At 35.8% G+C, this 14326-nt stretch overlaps 1 protein-coding gene across 2 annotated transcripts in view; it reads left to right on the top strand.

Moving 5' to 3' along the window:
• The window catches only part of VMP1 (vacuole membrane protein 1), a 126133-nt gene that overhangs the window by 88690 nt on the left and 23117 nt on the right, over window positions 1-14326 (top strand). For both annotated transcript variants that reach the window (XM_027870588.1, XM_027870589.1), the window contains 2 exons: window positions 272-352; window positions 3664-3780. In XM_027870588.1, the coding sequence (XP_027726389.1) occupies window positions 272-352; window positions 3664-3780 (198 nt within the window). The remainder of the gene's footprint in view (window positions 1-271; window positions 353-3663; window positions 3781-14326) is intronic.

Here is a 14326-nt window from a genome sequence, read left to right as displayed (position 1 = left end):
ACGATGAATGTTCAGTATAAAAGAGTGACGTTATATAGAGTTCATTTCCATTCTTTAAACTGTGACCCAAAGTCCTTTTGTTAATCTTGAATCTTAAAGGTTTCATCAGATCTTTCTACATCTCCACTGTCCAAATAACACTTTGCTTAGCTTCAGAGTTAAAAGCCAATATTTTGCTGACATGGTGTATACCAGATGTTATGAGATGATATAGCACACTGGACAAAGAATATTTTCTCATTATCCATTAATATTAAAAATTTTTTTCTAGGACTTTGCATCTCGGGCTAAGTTAGCAGTTCAGAACATGGTACAGAAGGTTGGATTTTTTGGAATTTTGGCCTGTGCTTCAGTAAGTGAATTTTATTAAAAATGAGAAATTTCAGTAAATGGGAGTTTGTGTTTTGATTTTATTTACCTTTAAAGATATACTACAGAATGAACAGAAATAACTTCTCTTTATGCCTCTAGTTCTGCCTTAGTTAATCATTCATCTTGCTCATTAAGTGAGCTATTTTCTATGGGGTGAGATGATGTCTTGTTTATTGACTTATATGCATTCCATCACACAATGATGAATTCAGACTTAAATAGCTTGCCTCATTGAGAGCAAAAAAGTCAAAATCCATCTTCCCCATGAAGAATTTATAATAACTTTCCTTTAACCAAGTAGTGATGGCTTAGTACTTTCCATGGAGTTATATTGATGGACTCTTTATGCCCATTTTCCAAGGATTAGTTAGTTCCATGGTAGAACTAGATTGGCACAATGAAACTTGTTCTGGTATCTAACTATTAGGAATACCTGTCACTGAGAAAGACTTTTGGCCATTGCAAACAAAGTAATTGTGTGAATTTAACTAATGGCTTAAATAGATTTATTTTTTTGGCCAACAGATTCAACTAGGTACATACTTTTATAATCATGAAAACAAATATATACATTTGAGCCACAGTTACTAAAGGCAGGGATTCATTTAGTTCAGTTTGATCCCCAATATTCTTTTAAATTATCAGCCTTGCAGAGTTTTTGTAACATCAATGAGCTCCTTACAGTTTTAATTGACCCCATTTGTGTTTACTACACTTTTCCCTGCCTTACTTATCTTTTGTCTTCTTCCATGTATCACTAGGTCAAGGAGAGATAAATGTGGTCCTCTATTAGAAAAGAGAGGCAGAGGTTATTAAATCTCTCTTGGCCCTCAATCCAATTTCCAGCTCTCGATCTGTGATTCTTTATAATGGCTTGAGGCCTTATGAATTAGCTAGTTTATAAAAGTACATTAAATAACAAATGAAAGAATATCCTTTGGTTAATGTATAAACCGACTTGTGTTTATCAGTTACTTAAGCAAGTTGTAGATTTTAAGAAATTCCACAAATTAGACCCTTGAAGTTATACCCCCTACTTTACTAATTCAGTTTTATAAATGGTCCCCATCTTATTTTCAAAGTCTGTCCTATTTTCCTTAGGAAGGCTGACTGAGAAAATGACTACTATTGTGCTGTTTTGAGTCCTGACAACTTCCTAAAATTTTTCCCTTTTTTATATAATCTTCTGTAGTACTCGTAATTGATTAACTGGTAGTAAACTAGTAATAACGCCTAATTACTATGAACCAGTAAAATTAGCTTTCTAAACTAGCCATGATGATTTTGGAACCTTAGACAAGGTAGCATGTAACCCAGAATGATGGCTTATTGTTCCTCACACCAGTTTCTCATCTCTCATCTCCTATGCCTAGAGTCCACTTCTTCCTGACTTTTGCCCTTTCAAATCCCTTCGAGACCCAGCTCAAGTACTACCTTTCTTCCCAAATTGTCTTGTATCTATTTTATATATAAATCTTTATGTTTACATGTTGTCTCTTTTCCCTTGATTTTAAACTCCTTAAGGGTAAGCACTTTTAACTGTGTTGTTCTATTACCAGTGTCTAGTACTAAGCCTGGTACACATATTAAGATCTTAGTAAAGTGTGATTTTTCTACTTATTGAGTATCAGGAATCCTTCCCCCCTCCCCCCCCAATACTTAGAGAAGATGTCCACATATTGAGTTTCAAATAAAAGTGAGTTCTGCTAGTTACTTTAGTCTTCAACTCCTAAAGAGAAATAAAAGCCCTAGAGATTCAAATATTACTTTATAGGTTTTCTAAAATCTAATTTTCTTTTATATTTTTAGTTATTAAGTTACCAAGAGAATAGATAGTATATATGCCCAGAAATTTAATTATTTGACATAGCTTCTCACTCAAAGCAGAGAGAGACCCTTGTTGACCACATGTAAATATTGTAGAATTCCAATTATGATCCTTTTTTGTTTTTGAAAATCATATCTTATATTTTAAATATTCATTTTAGTTCACAAAAGGAAACTGGCAGTAGGAAGAATGTACAGATTTTAAAGGGAATATAATACAGTGGGAATAAGATCAGTTGAGGGGTAATGAGACCTGGATTCTCATAAGCTCTGCCACTTACTAGCCATGAGATCTTGGGTAAAGTCACTAAACATTTTTAGACCTCTGTTTCCTCTTGTCAGATGAAAAGGAGTGTGCTAGATAAAACTCTAATGCCTTTTTGATGTCAAACATTCAGTGACTCTGATTCTGATGCAGTGATTTGAGGCATTGAAGATTGAAAAAGAAGAAAAATGCTTTTCAAATTTTAGTATTAATAAAATAATACTTGTATTATAGTTGTACTTTACTTTTGAAAACACCTGTTCAGACATCTTTGTAAACCAATAAACTCTATTCTGCCTATGTTTTAGAAGAGAATTACTTAATTTCATCAACTTTCAAGTGGTTAATCCCACTCTCAATAGGCCTTTAAGCTTCTTGGAAGGAAAATGGAGTAGTCAAAAACTGTTTGTGGTTTCTGTTCATTCTGAAATGATAACATCTTTTAGCATTCCTGAAATTTGGGAAAGGTATTACATGTGATCAGTCTTTCTTGAAACTGTCTGTTCAATGTGTATCCGAAGTTGTGGGCTGTGATATCATACTTGACCGTATTTTAAAATGTATCCTGTAACCATAAAGGCTTAAGGTTCACAGAAATGAAATAACAACCAATTTTTAAAGCTGAAAAAATATCAATAAATTTATCTCTATATCTGTTTGTTGAATTGCATGTTTAACTTTTTTTGAACAGGTATATTATCATACTCAAAATATATAAATACCTGCCAAGTCATATTCTTGCTTGGGGCTCAATTAGATGTTAGTACTCTGGCCATAATCGAAATGTTTTTTAGAATCCTATCTTATTGTTCATCTAATTTATACCCTTAAAGTAACATTAAGCCAGTGAATTACCAAATACCAATAAAATGGAACTAGACTGCTGGGGATCCCATGGCTTTATGCAATGCCAGTCTGATGAAATGGATGTCCTAGGTTCTCAGGATAGCCTTATATGGAACTGTAACAAGTTAAGATAAAGTACTAGATGGATACACAGCAGAGATAGTACAGTTATAATACAAAAACAGTTAATTTCCCTCATCTGCATTTTAGAAGTCATTTGGAAAGTGGGGAATTAAATGGGACAGATTTTAAAGTATAAAGACGTATACCAATAATCAATGCATGCTTTTTTGGTTATTTTAGTTGAGTGGGCTTTTTACTTGTATCATTTTTCTCCCATTCTTCCTTCTTAGATTCCAAACCCTCTGTTTGATCTGGCAGGAATAACATGTGGACATTTCCTTGTTCCCTTTTGGACCTTCTTTGGTGCAACCCTTATTGGGAAAGCAGTAGTTAAGATGCACATCCAGGTAAGTGTATTGTGTCTTAATCCATAAGACCAAACAGAAACCTAAAATGTATTTCCACTGGTCCCTTTTGGTGACCTATTATTATATCTTCTTTTGAACAATAGTTTTGTTAGGAATTTTAAGGTACTCTGATGGAAAGTAAATTTCTGGAAGGTTTCTCTCATTTGAAAAATTGGTCCCTCAAATTATTTTCCCCCCTAGTTCAAATCCCAATCACTAATACCACTGCAGATCTTAGGGATAAGTCAAGTCATCCACCTAGAATTTTTAGCAATTTGGAGATATTCCACTGGGGGCCCTGAATGTTATGTTAGGGTTCAAGTTTACCAGAGATAAAATGAGAGACTATTATTTTCTTTCAATGACATTCATTTTCTTATATATACTCTATTTAGCATTTCCTGCCACGGTACCAAAATCCTTTACTGAAAACCTGCCAGATGTTAGTGTTGGGGAGAATGGGGAAGAAGCAGCTACCAGTTAGCCTGGAAGATGTGGGCTGTGGTTAGAGAAGTGAGAATCTGATTGTGCCTAGAGCTACTGTTAAAGTGAAGTTGGAAGTAAAGGAGGTAGGGCAGGGGGAGAGTTGGGGCGGGGGGAGAGTACAACAACCAAAAAAAAAAACACAAAGACAGAACAGTGGATATAAACTGATACTGGAGGGGAATAAGGAGACATTAGGAATGGCTGCTGTAGAAATAAAGGTAGGTAGAAAGGTAGAAAGGATTTCCCATGTTAACTTAGTCTTCCTTTTCTGCTGCTCCTTTCTTTAAATGTATGCCTTGCATTGTACTATGAAAAGTTTCTACTAGCATGCAATACTCATTTAATCAGCATAACATTTTTAAGTACTTACTCTATGCAAGACTCTGGAAGGCAAAAATAAAAAATTTCCAGACCTCAGGGAGCTTTTGCTTAGGGATTCAGGACATACATTGTAAATAAAGGTAATTTGATGAGTTAGAGAGCCATTAACAATGGAGAGGTTAAGGGAAGGAATCACAAAAATGATACCTGAACTGAATCTTGAAGGAAGATATGAATTCTAAAAGACAGAAATGATCATGGAGTACATTTCAGATCTGGGGGATGGTTTCTGAAAAATACACATAGATAAGAGAGGGAATGTTGAGTTCAGGGTAGAGCTGGTCATCTAGATCAGAAGTGTCAAACTCAGCTGGGCCATACATTGCCCACAAAACTCCCAAATGTAGCCTGAACCAGATTAAATTGTAATTGGAAAATAGTTAACAAAATAAAAATACAATAAAACAATGAACATGTTAATTTATGGTTTTCTAAGTCAGTATGCAATCCACAAGGAATCCTTTCTATTGAGTTTGATACCATTGACCTAGATTGCCTAGAATTTATTTATTTTTTGGTGAGGGATGGTAGTATGAAATAAGGCTTGAAAGATAAGTTGGGAATTCATCCTAGGGGGAAGCCCTATATGTATTCAGTGAGAAGAGGCTTTTAGTGAGAACTCAAAGCTTATTTACCATCAGAGGATTCAGATTGGTGAGAAACTTTTACATGTAATGAATATGGGAAGGCTTTCATCCAGAGTTCACCCCTTACTGCCCATGATAGAATTCATATTGGAAAGAAACCTAATGAATGCCATTAGTTGCCATAAAGTTGTTAGAACACTCATTCCTTATTGTACATCAGAGAATCCACGCTGAAGAAAAACCTTGTGAATGCAATCGATGTGGTAAATCCTTCAGGCAACAATTTTCCTTTATCTTACATTCATACTGGAGAGAAATCTTATCATTGTAATGAATGTGGAAAGGGTTTCATTCAGAATACAGAGTTTCTTAGAAGAAAATTCATTCTAGGGAGAAGTACCCACAGGTATTCCTGCAAAATAGACATAAGTAAAATATTTGCCTTGCAAACAACCCAAACCTCAAAAAAAGATAAATAAGTAATTATCAAGAACAATAATAAGTAATGAAATAAATTACTCCATGTTTAGGGTTTTTTTTTTTTAATGAAATAATTCTGACTTATAAAATAAAAAAAAAGAAATGAGAAATTATCAAGACATAAAGGACACATTGAGATAAAGATCTGATTAGAATTTAAACAAGTAGAGTGAAGGTAAAGGAATAGAATAGCACCATAAACTAAATCCCATAACATCCCTTTAAGTAGATCGAGTTTGTTTGTTTGTTTGTTTGTTTTTTGTGGGACAAAATTGGAGAATAGAAGAGTACATAAATGAGGACAGTGGGGGTAGAGGACAGAGAGGAAAGAGTGTTATACCATGGGTGAAGAGGGGAGGCATTACTACCCCTGTTATCTCTCAGAAAGAGGAAAACACAATTCCAAAGTTACTGTGGACAGAAAATACATCTAACAAGCAAAGATATGCATAGAATGAATCAAAATGAAAGACTGAAACAAAATCCTCCCCTTTTTCTTTGAAGTCAATACCTTATCACTAAATATTAGCTGCTGAAGGCAGCTGGCATCCATATTGGACCCAGAAATGAGATGCCATAGCCAATAGAGAGGTAAACCATCATGGGGAGGGCAGTGAATAGAATTAAGTTGCATAGGGACACAAGTTATTTTCTCCAGTGGGGCACTGCTTCATCCATGTTTCTTCCCACATGAATCAAAACTTCCAAAGAGAGGTGAACAACAAAAAAGGAGATCATGGCACAAGATCTGTAAAGCCATAACATAGAAGTTGGTTAGAAGATAGAGAGCTTTAGTCTGATACTTCAGAAAATATAACTCCATGAGAAACACAAAGAGATTATAAATGAGGAGATAGACTACAAATCAAAAAATAAAAAGAGAAAAGAACAAAACCAAGGAATTCTTTTTAGAAAAAAGTTACAGAAAAAGTTTATCATCCCCAAAAAGAAAAAAAAGAAGTTGGAAGAGAGAAGAGGAAGGAGATTTTGAACTACCCACCACTTACCTGAGGGGGGCGGGGAAAGGGGGAAGAAATAAATATCTAAATAACGACAAAAAAAGAAATAAATAAAATCACAAACTAGGGAAAATAGGAGTGGTGGCTCAGGAAAAAGGAAAGAGGGCCTGTGGAAATAGGGTTGTATTAAAGTAGTTTAAGCAACACTAATCCTAGTGGTACGGTATTGACTTCAAGGGGAGGATTAAAATAATCTTTTTTTGAAAAGCAGTGCTAAAAGAAAACATAAAGCTAACTCATAACTTTAAATGTGAATGAACTAAATCCAATAAAATGAGAGCAACAGAATAAATTTAAAAAAACACAATTCCAAAATTACTGCGGACGAGAAAATACATCTTACAGGCAAAGACATGCATAGAATCAAAATGAAAGACTGGAACAAAATTTATGCAATAGGTCAATTGATAAGCATTTATTATGTGGCCCCCAAAAAGCATGAGTTTTAATTATGCTATCAGATAAAGTAAAAGTAAAAGCTCATAATATCAATAGAGATAAATAAGAAAATTAATTTTTTGTTCTGGGCTTAAATATAAAAAAAGAATATTTTTACATACATAGCAGAAAAGAGGATCACATGTGAAAATGTAAATCTAATTCATATCATTTGCTTTCTTTGAAAGTATATAATAAATTACATGAATTATAAGTTTCATTGGCCCTCTTTTTTGTATCATTATTGATAGTTCCATCAAAATCCCCCCCCCCATTAAAAAAAAAACACAAATAAGCATAGTCAAGCAAACTAAATTAACATAGTGGCCATGCCAAAAATTTATGTCTCTTACTGTTCTTTGAGTGTCTATAAGGAAGTGGGTAGCGTGTTTCATCCTACATTTTCTGGAAATATGGTTTGTTTACTGCATTGATCAGAGTTCAGTGTTGTTCTTGTATAAATTGGTCTCCTAATTCTGCTGAAGTTCATACTACCTGGGATTTTCAGAAATATTCTTTTTTTGTCATTTCTTATGACAAAATAATATTCCGTTGCATTCGCATGCCACAATTTGTTTAGCCATTCAAGTGATGAGCACCCTCCCAGTCCCTTTAATTATAGTTCTTTTTTTTTTTCCCTTTTACTCCACCCTTCAGGATCAGGAAGTTGCTTGCAAAGGTTCCTAACTAGGTATCATCCTCCCTCTTCCCTACCCTTCTCATTGAGTTTGTTGTATTTCTATACCAAATTGTATGTTTACCTCTTCTTTGTTTTAAATAAGAGTAAAGTTCATCTAATGTTCCCTTCCCTCATCTCTTTCTCCATGTCTATATACTCTTCAGTACTCTTATATTCTCTTACTCTGGTCTTCTCACCACCCCAAATATGAGAAATAGCAAGTCCCAACCCTTTCTTCCTCCTTTCTACACTAATGTACTCTTTTTTATCCTTCTTCTCTTTCTCTTCCCCACACCCTCCTAACAGAACCAGTCTGCCCCTTCCCTCAGGTCCTCTGTTTTTCTGTTTGTTTGGGTTTTTAAAAATTAATTAAATTATTTATTTTTAGTTTTCACCACTCACTTTTATAAGATTTTGAGTTCTAAATTCCCCCCTTCCCCTTCTCCTACTCTGTTTTTCTTTTTTAAACTCCTTTAATAACTTACAAAAACATTAAGGTTCTGAAGGAACACACTTGTTTCTTCTCCCTCTGTGAATGTGTTAGCACTCTGTCATCACACAGCTTCTTCCAGTTGCTCAGATGTTTCATAGTTCTTATTTCATAGTCCCTACTCATGTCTTGCATGTCTTCCTTTAAGTCTCAGCTAAAATTCTACCTAAAATCCTCTGGTGTTCAAAGCCCTTCACAACCTAACCCTTCTCCTGTCTTTCCGATCTTCTTACACCGTAGTCCTAAATATATATTTTTTGATCCAGTAACACTGGCCTCATTGCTGTTCCTGGACTAAGACACTCCATCTCTTGGCTCCAGGCATTTTCTCTGTCCGTTCACCATTCCTAGAATGCTCTCCCTCATCCATATCATCCTACTGTGTTCTCTAGCTTCCTTTAGCTCCCAACTAAAAATCAATTTTCTATAGGAAGCCTTTCCCATCCCTTCTTAATTCTAGTGCCTTCCCTCTTTCATTTATTTCCTATTTTTCCTATATATAGCTTGTTAGTATATATTTGCATGTTGTCTCCTCCATTAGACTGAGTTCCCTTGAGAGCAAAGGGTGTTTTGTTTTATTTTGTTTGTTTACTACTTTTTGCATCTTCAGTGCTTAACATACTGCCTGGCACGTAGCAAACAATGTTTCTTGATTGGCTTACTCAGGTCTTTTCATCAGAAATGTTTGAAAGTTCAATAGTCCACTAAAGGACCATTTTTTTCTCCAATATGATTATACCCAGCTTTGCAGGCTAAGTTATTGTTGGTTGTAAGCCCATATCTTTTTCCTTTTGGAATTTTATATTCCAATATTTCTTGCTTTTAGTAGAAGCTTCCAGGTCTTGTGTGATACAAGGACTGTGGTCCTTGATCCATGAACTACTCCTTTTTGGATGCTTAAGTATTTTTTCTTTGACATGGGAGCTCAGGATTTTGGCTGTAATATTCCAGGGTCCTTTCCTTTAGGGTTTTCTTCAGGAGGTAATTGATGGATTTCTTTTCTTCCCACTTTTCCCTCTTGATTCAATCAAATCCAGGCAGTTTGATTTATGTTTCTTAAGGATTTTTTTTAATCATGTATTTCAGGAAGTTCAGTGATTCCTAAATTACCACTTGGCTTCTTTTCCAGGTCAGTTTTTTATATCAAATATCTTATATTTTCTTTTTTTCCCCATCTTTTGATTTTGTTTTAATATTTCTTGCTGTGTCATAGAATGATTGATTTCTGTTTTGTCCATTCTCATTTTTAGGGAATCTATTACTTGGGTATGGTTTAACACTTTCTCTTTATTCTCCTTCCAGTTATTTCAGGCAAAATTTTTATTTCACTTTTGGCATCATGCTTTATTTTTCTTAGGAATTTACAGAGTCTTTGTGGAAAATCTATTTTTCCCTTAGAGTCTCTATTTGTGGTTGTTACAAAGCTAATTCCTTTTTGGCAATCTCTAGAGTTACAATAATTTTTTATACTGATTAAGGATTTTCTTTGGTTTATTCATCTCTCTAGTTTTAGTTGCTGAATTTGGGCTTTGTGCCAGAGCTGGGCTTCTCCTCTCCTGCTGTGCTTTTGAGTGGGGTGGTTGGCTCTGTGCGATCTTGCCTTGAGTTATTTGGGTTCCTCCACCTGACCTCATCATCAGCTGAAACTACATTCTTTAATGTTACCAGTTATCTCTTAATTAACAGATTTCATGGCTCTTAATGCTTATTCTCTTTTTTTTGTTTGTTTTTTAAGGCAATTGGGGTTAAGTGACTTGCCCAGGGTCACACAGCTAGTAAGTATCAAGTGGTTGGTCTGAGGCTGGATTTGAACTCAGGTCCTTCTGACTTCAGAGCCAGTGTTCTTATCTACTGCGCCATCTAGCTGCCCCTTAATCCTCATTCTCAATCCTCTGCAGCCTTTGACACTACTGATCACCGTCTTCACCTGTATATTCTCTTCTACGTTCCTCTGAGGGAATAAGCGTTTATGTAGCACCTACTATGTGTCACACACTGTGCTAAGCCCTTGACAAATATCATCTCATTTCATCCTCATAACAACTCTGTGAGGCAGATCATAGTTTTATCCCCATTTTAAAGTTGAGGAAATTGAAGCAGAGTTTAAGTGACTTGCCCAGTGTTACATAGCTGGTAAGTGTCTGAAAGGAGATTCAAACTCAGATCTTCCTGACTCCTGGCCCAGTGCTCTATTTGCAGTTCCATGAGCTGCCACTTCACCATTCTTCTTCACTAGATCTTCATCCAGGTCATGGCCAATACCTGTCTCTCAAATCTCATCCTAAGGCTACTTTTCATCTCCCTCTATACTATTTCACTTTGTGATCTCATCAGCTCCCATGAGTTCAATTTTCATCTTTATGCAGATGATTCCTTGATCTATATATCTAGCCCTAGTCTCTCTTCTGAGCTTCAGTCCATCATCATCAAATGCCTTTTAGACATCTCAGATTGGATATCCCATGTATATCTCAAACTAGACCTGTCCAAAATGGAATTCATCTTTCAAACGCCAGCATCTCCCCTGATCATACTTCTATCCCCGTTACTGTCAAGGGCACAACAACTACGCTCCTCAACACCCAGGCCTCAGTATCACCCTTAACTCCAGTCTATTGCTAAATCTTGTCATTTCTACATTAACAACATCTCTAATATAGGTTTCCTCTCTACTCACACACCCTGGTGCAGGCCCTTATCACCTCATGCCTGACAATTCCAATAGTCTGTCGATTAGTCTCCGTCTCAAGTCTCTTGCCACTCCAATCTGTCCTGCACTCAGCTGCCAGTGGTTTTCCTCAAGCAGAGATCTGACCATGTTTCACTCCTCCTATTCAGTGAACTCCAGTGGCTCCCTATTACTTTCAGGGTGAAATATAAATGCTTTGTAAGGCCATTCATGACCAGTCTCCTTTCTGTCTTTACACTTTTCTTACACTTTACTCCCCTCTGTTGCTTCTAAAATACAGTGACACTGACCTTTTCACCGTTCTTCAGATACTGCACTCCGTCTCCTGATACCCAAAAGGGAGTTTCAGATAAATGCCTTGAGACTGGCTTTAAGGGGGAATCATATAAATTGATATCTAGAAGGGAGAGGAGTTCTTTGAACTTTACAAATTATTTATTCTCTTGGACTGATCTGGCTACGTCTCCCTGACCTGAGACTTGGAGTGCTGTACCTGTATTATCTTGTTTATATTTAGTAAAAGATTCTTTTAAAATTGTTATTTGATTGATTTATCATAATTTATTCAACCTCTTCAGATCCTAAACTTATATTTGTTGTCAGATAGCATTTGGCCTAAAAGATGTCAAGGATAGTAAGGACTAAGAAAGGCAATTGGATTTAGCAATTAAAAGAGTATTGATATAAAATGAAATGAACATGGGGTTTCTGGAGCAGCTAGGTGGGGCAATGAATAGAGAAACCAGCCCCAAAAGGAGGACCTGAGTTCAAATGTGGCCTCAGACACTTGACACTCACTAGCTGTGTGGCCCTGGACAAGTCACTTAACCTCAATTGCCTTGCCCCCCCCCAAAAAATGGGGTTTCTTTTTGAAGGTGGGGTGTGTTGTAACAATAGGACGTGGTGTTTTGTTGTTATTGTTGTTTTTTGTTTTGCTTTTTGCTGAGGCAATCAGGGTTAAGTGACTTGCCCAGGGTCACGCAACTAGTAAGTGTCAAGTGTCTGAGACTGGATTTGAACTCAGGTCCTCCTAACTCCAACACTGGAGTTCTATCCACTGCGCCACTTAGCTGCCCCAGGACATGTTTTTGAAGGAAAGTCAAGAACAGTAAGAACTTATCTCTGCTCTGATGTGATTTCTCAATAATTACAAATGTTCTTCTGTCCTTGATCTCCCTATTGCTGCTTGATATTTTCTTCTTAGAGCAATGTTAGTGACTAAAGTTGCTTCTATTTGTCCAGTTCTGGTCATATTTTTTAATATTAGACATTGGTTTATTTATCAAATCTGTCATTTTCTCAATTGTACACTTAGACACCCTAAATTCCAAAGACATTGATGTTTTTCATGGAAAATATTAACTATGAAAATTTTATATTACACATTATGGAGTAAAAATAATTATAAAAACATTAAAATATTGGTTGCTTAGTAGGAATTTTGATATACATTATAACAGAAAGGCATTATGAAAAGCAAAATATGTCATAAATAAGACTTATCAGCTTAATATTTAAACCAAAGTATTTTTAAAATACTTAAAATAATGCTAAATTAAATAGCAGGAGTTAAGGGTCGGGACGATGAGCAGAGGATCTTTTAACATATTTTTAAGTGCAATTTTGAATCATTCTTCTAGTTAACATAAGATTTACTTGTTGACATTTGATACTTCTCCCCGTCTTCCTACCCAGGATCCTTTTTAAAGCATTTTGGGTGGGGGGGGGCATTTGGGGTTAAGTGACTTGCCCAGGATCATACAGCTAGTAAATGTCAAGTGTTTGGTCTGAGGCCGGATTTGAACTCAGGTCCTCCAGACTTCAGGGCCAGTGCTCTATCCACTGTGCCACCTAGCTGTCCACAAGGATCCTTTTTAAAGAAGGATTGATTTTAAACCTCTTGGATAGCAACAGTAACATCAAGTTATTTAACACCTTTCTCCATAACACAGATTTCTCTAGCTCAACCATTTACTTGCCCTGCTTTAATACTTTCTGAATGTAGTTATCTTTTTTCTACACAACTGGTAAAATCAGTGAATCTAAAAGCATCCTATAGTATCCTATTTTAAGAACATGTACATTTATTCATTTAGTTGCTTTAGGATTACTATAAGATAAGCATTTATTTGTCTATATGGACAAAAGCCTAACATCAATTTGTCATTGAAGGGAAAGAATCTTTTTAGCTTTTCTCCTACATTAAGGCAAATAGAGGGTATGTTTGTTATGTTCCATTGTATCATAGTTACATACTTCATAAAGGCATGTAACTTGATGTACATCCAGATGTAGCTTAGGCAACAAACATTTCTCAGTACTTGGTAAGCAATTTTAGTTGGTATTATAAACATCTTTAACCATTTTTTAAATAATAACAGAAATACACAAAAAAACCTTTTGGTGTTCAAGCAGTCTATTTCTTCACTTTTCCCCCTCCTGTTTCTTATATTTTTCTTAAATTAAGACAACTTTCTGATATATGCATTAAGCAATTTATGGTGTTGCCTTTTGCCAGCTGTAATCCCTCTCCTGAAAAATACCAGTTGACTTAGCTATTCCATGTCAGGGAAGGATGCCTCTTTCCTTTCTGTTCTCCGCTTGTTCAGTGGACCCTTGATGACAGCCATTGACTTCCTCCTAGTCAGTGGTCAGAATAAGGATTTTAACCTAATTAACAGTCCACTAAGAACCTTTCAAGACTGCGTCTTGCTCTGCAGTTTGCAGACCTGTTAGCTCCCATTAGTTTGTGTCTTCTGCTTCCTCTGTCTCCCCCACTCCCACTCCCTTTCCTATGTGGCGTGTGTACTTTTATGTGGTTGAGTGTAGCTGTTTGGGGTGCTTTTTTGCCTTTTGTTTATTTTGTAGTAACCCTACTTGGACCTCAAACCTTAGAGACTCTGGGAGACACATGCAGTTATTCCCTGTCTGAGACATCGTTTTGTCATACCCAGCACAATGTATTTTCAGGCTGCTATAAAGAAAGAGAAAATGCTATGTTGTATTTAAGAGATTAAATTGTGCAATAATCTGGATATCTCACTGTATTTTGAATGTTAAGGAATGATGGTAGAATAGACTTGTGATAGTAAAATTGAGTAGCAAGACCATTAAATATGTTTATTAGTGGAAGATTTTTTGCTTTATTTAGCAGTCTTCTAATGTACCAGAAAGTCTCCATTAATGCTTTTTCACATAAATGATCTTCATTCAACCCATAATCTCCTTGTTTTTTTGTGATACCACCATTTCTGTGCCTTAGTTGATAAAAATCATCATCCTTCCAGTAATCATCTG

This window comes from Vombatus ursinus, unplaced genomic scaffold (genome assembly GCF_900497805.2).
Source record: "Vombatus ursinus unplaced genomic scaffold, bare-nosed wombat genome assembly UNPS02014797.1, whole genome shotgun sequence".
Classification (NCBI taxonomy): Eukaryota; Metazoa; Chordata; class Mammalia; order Diprotodontia; family Vombatidae; genus Vombatus; species Vombatus ursinus.
The sequence above is the reverse complement of the archived record's forward strand: the minus strand, read 5'-3'. Positions and strand labels throughout refer to the sequence as shown.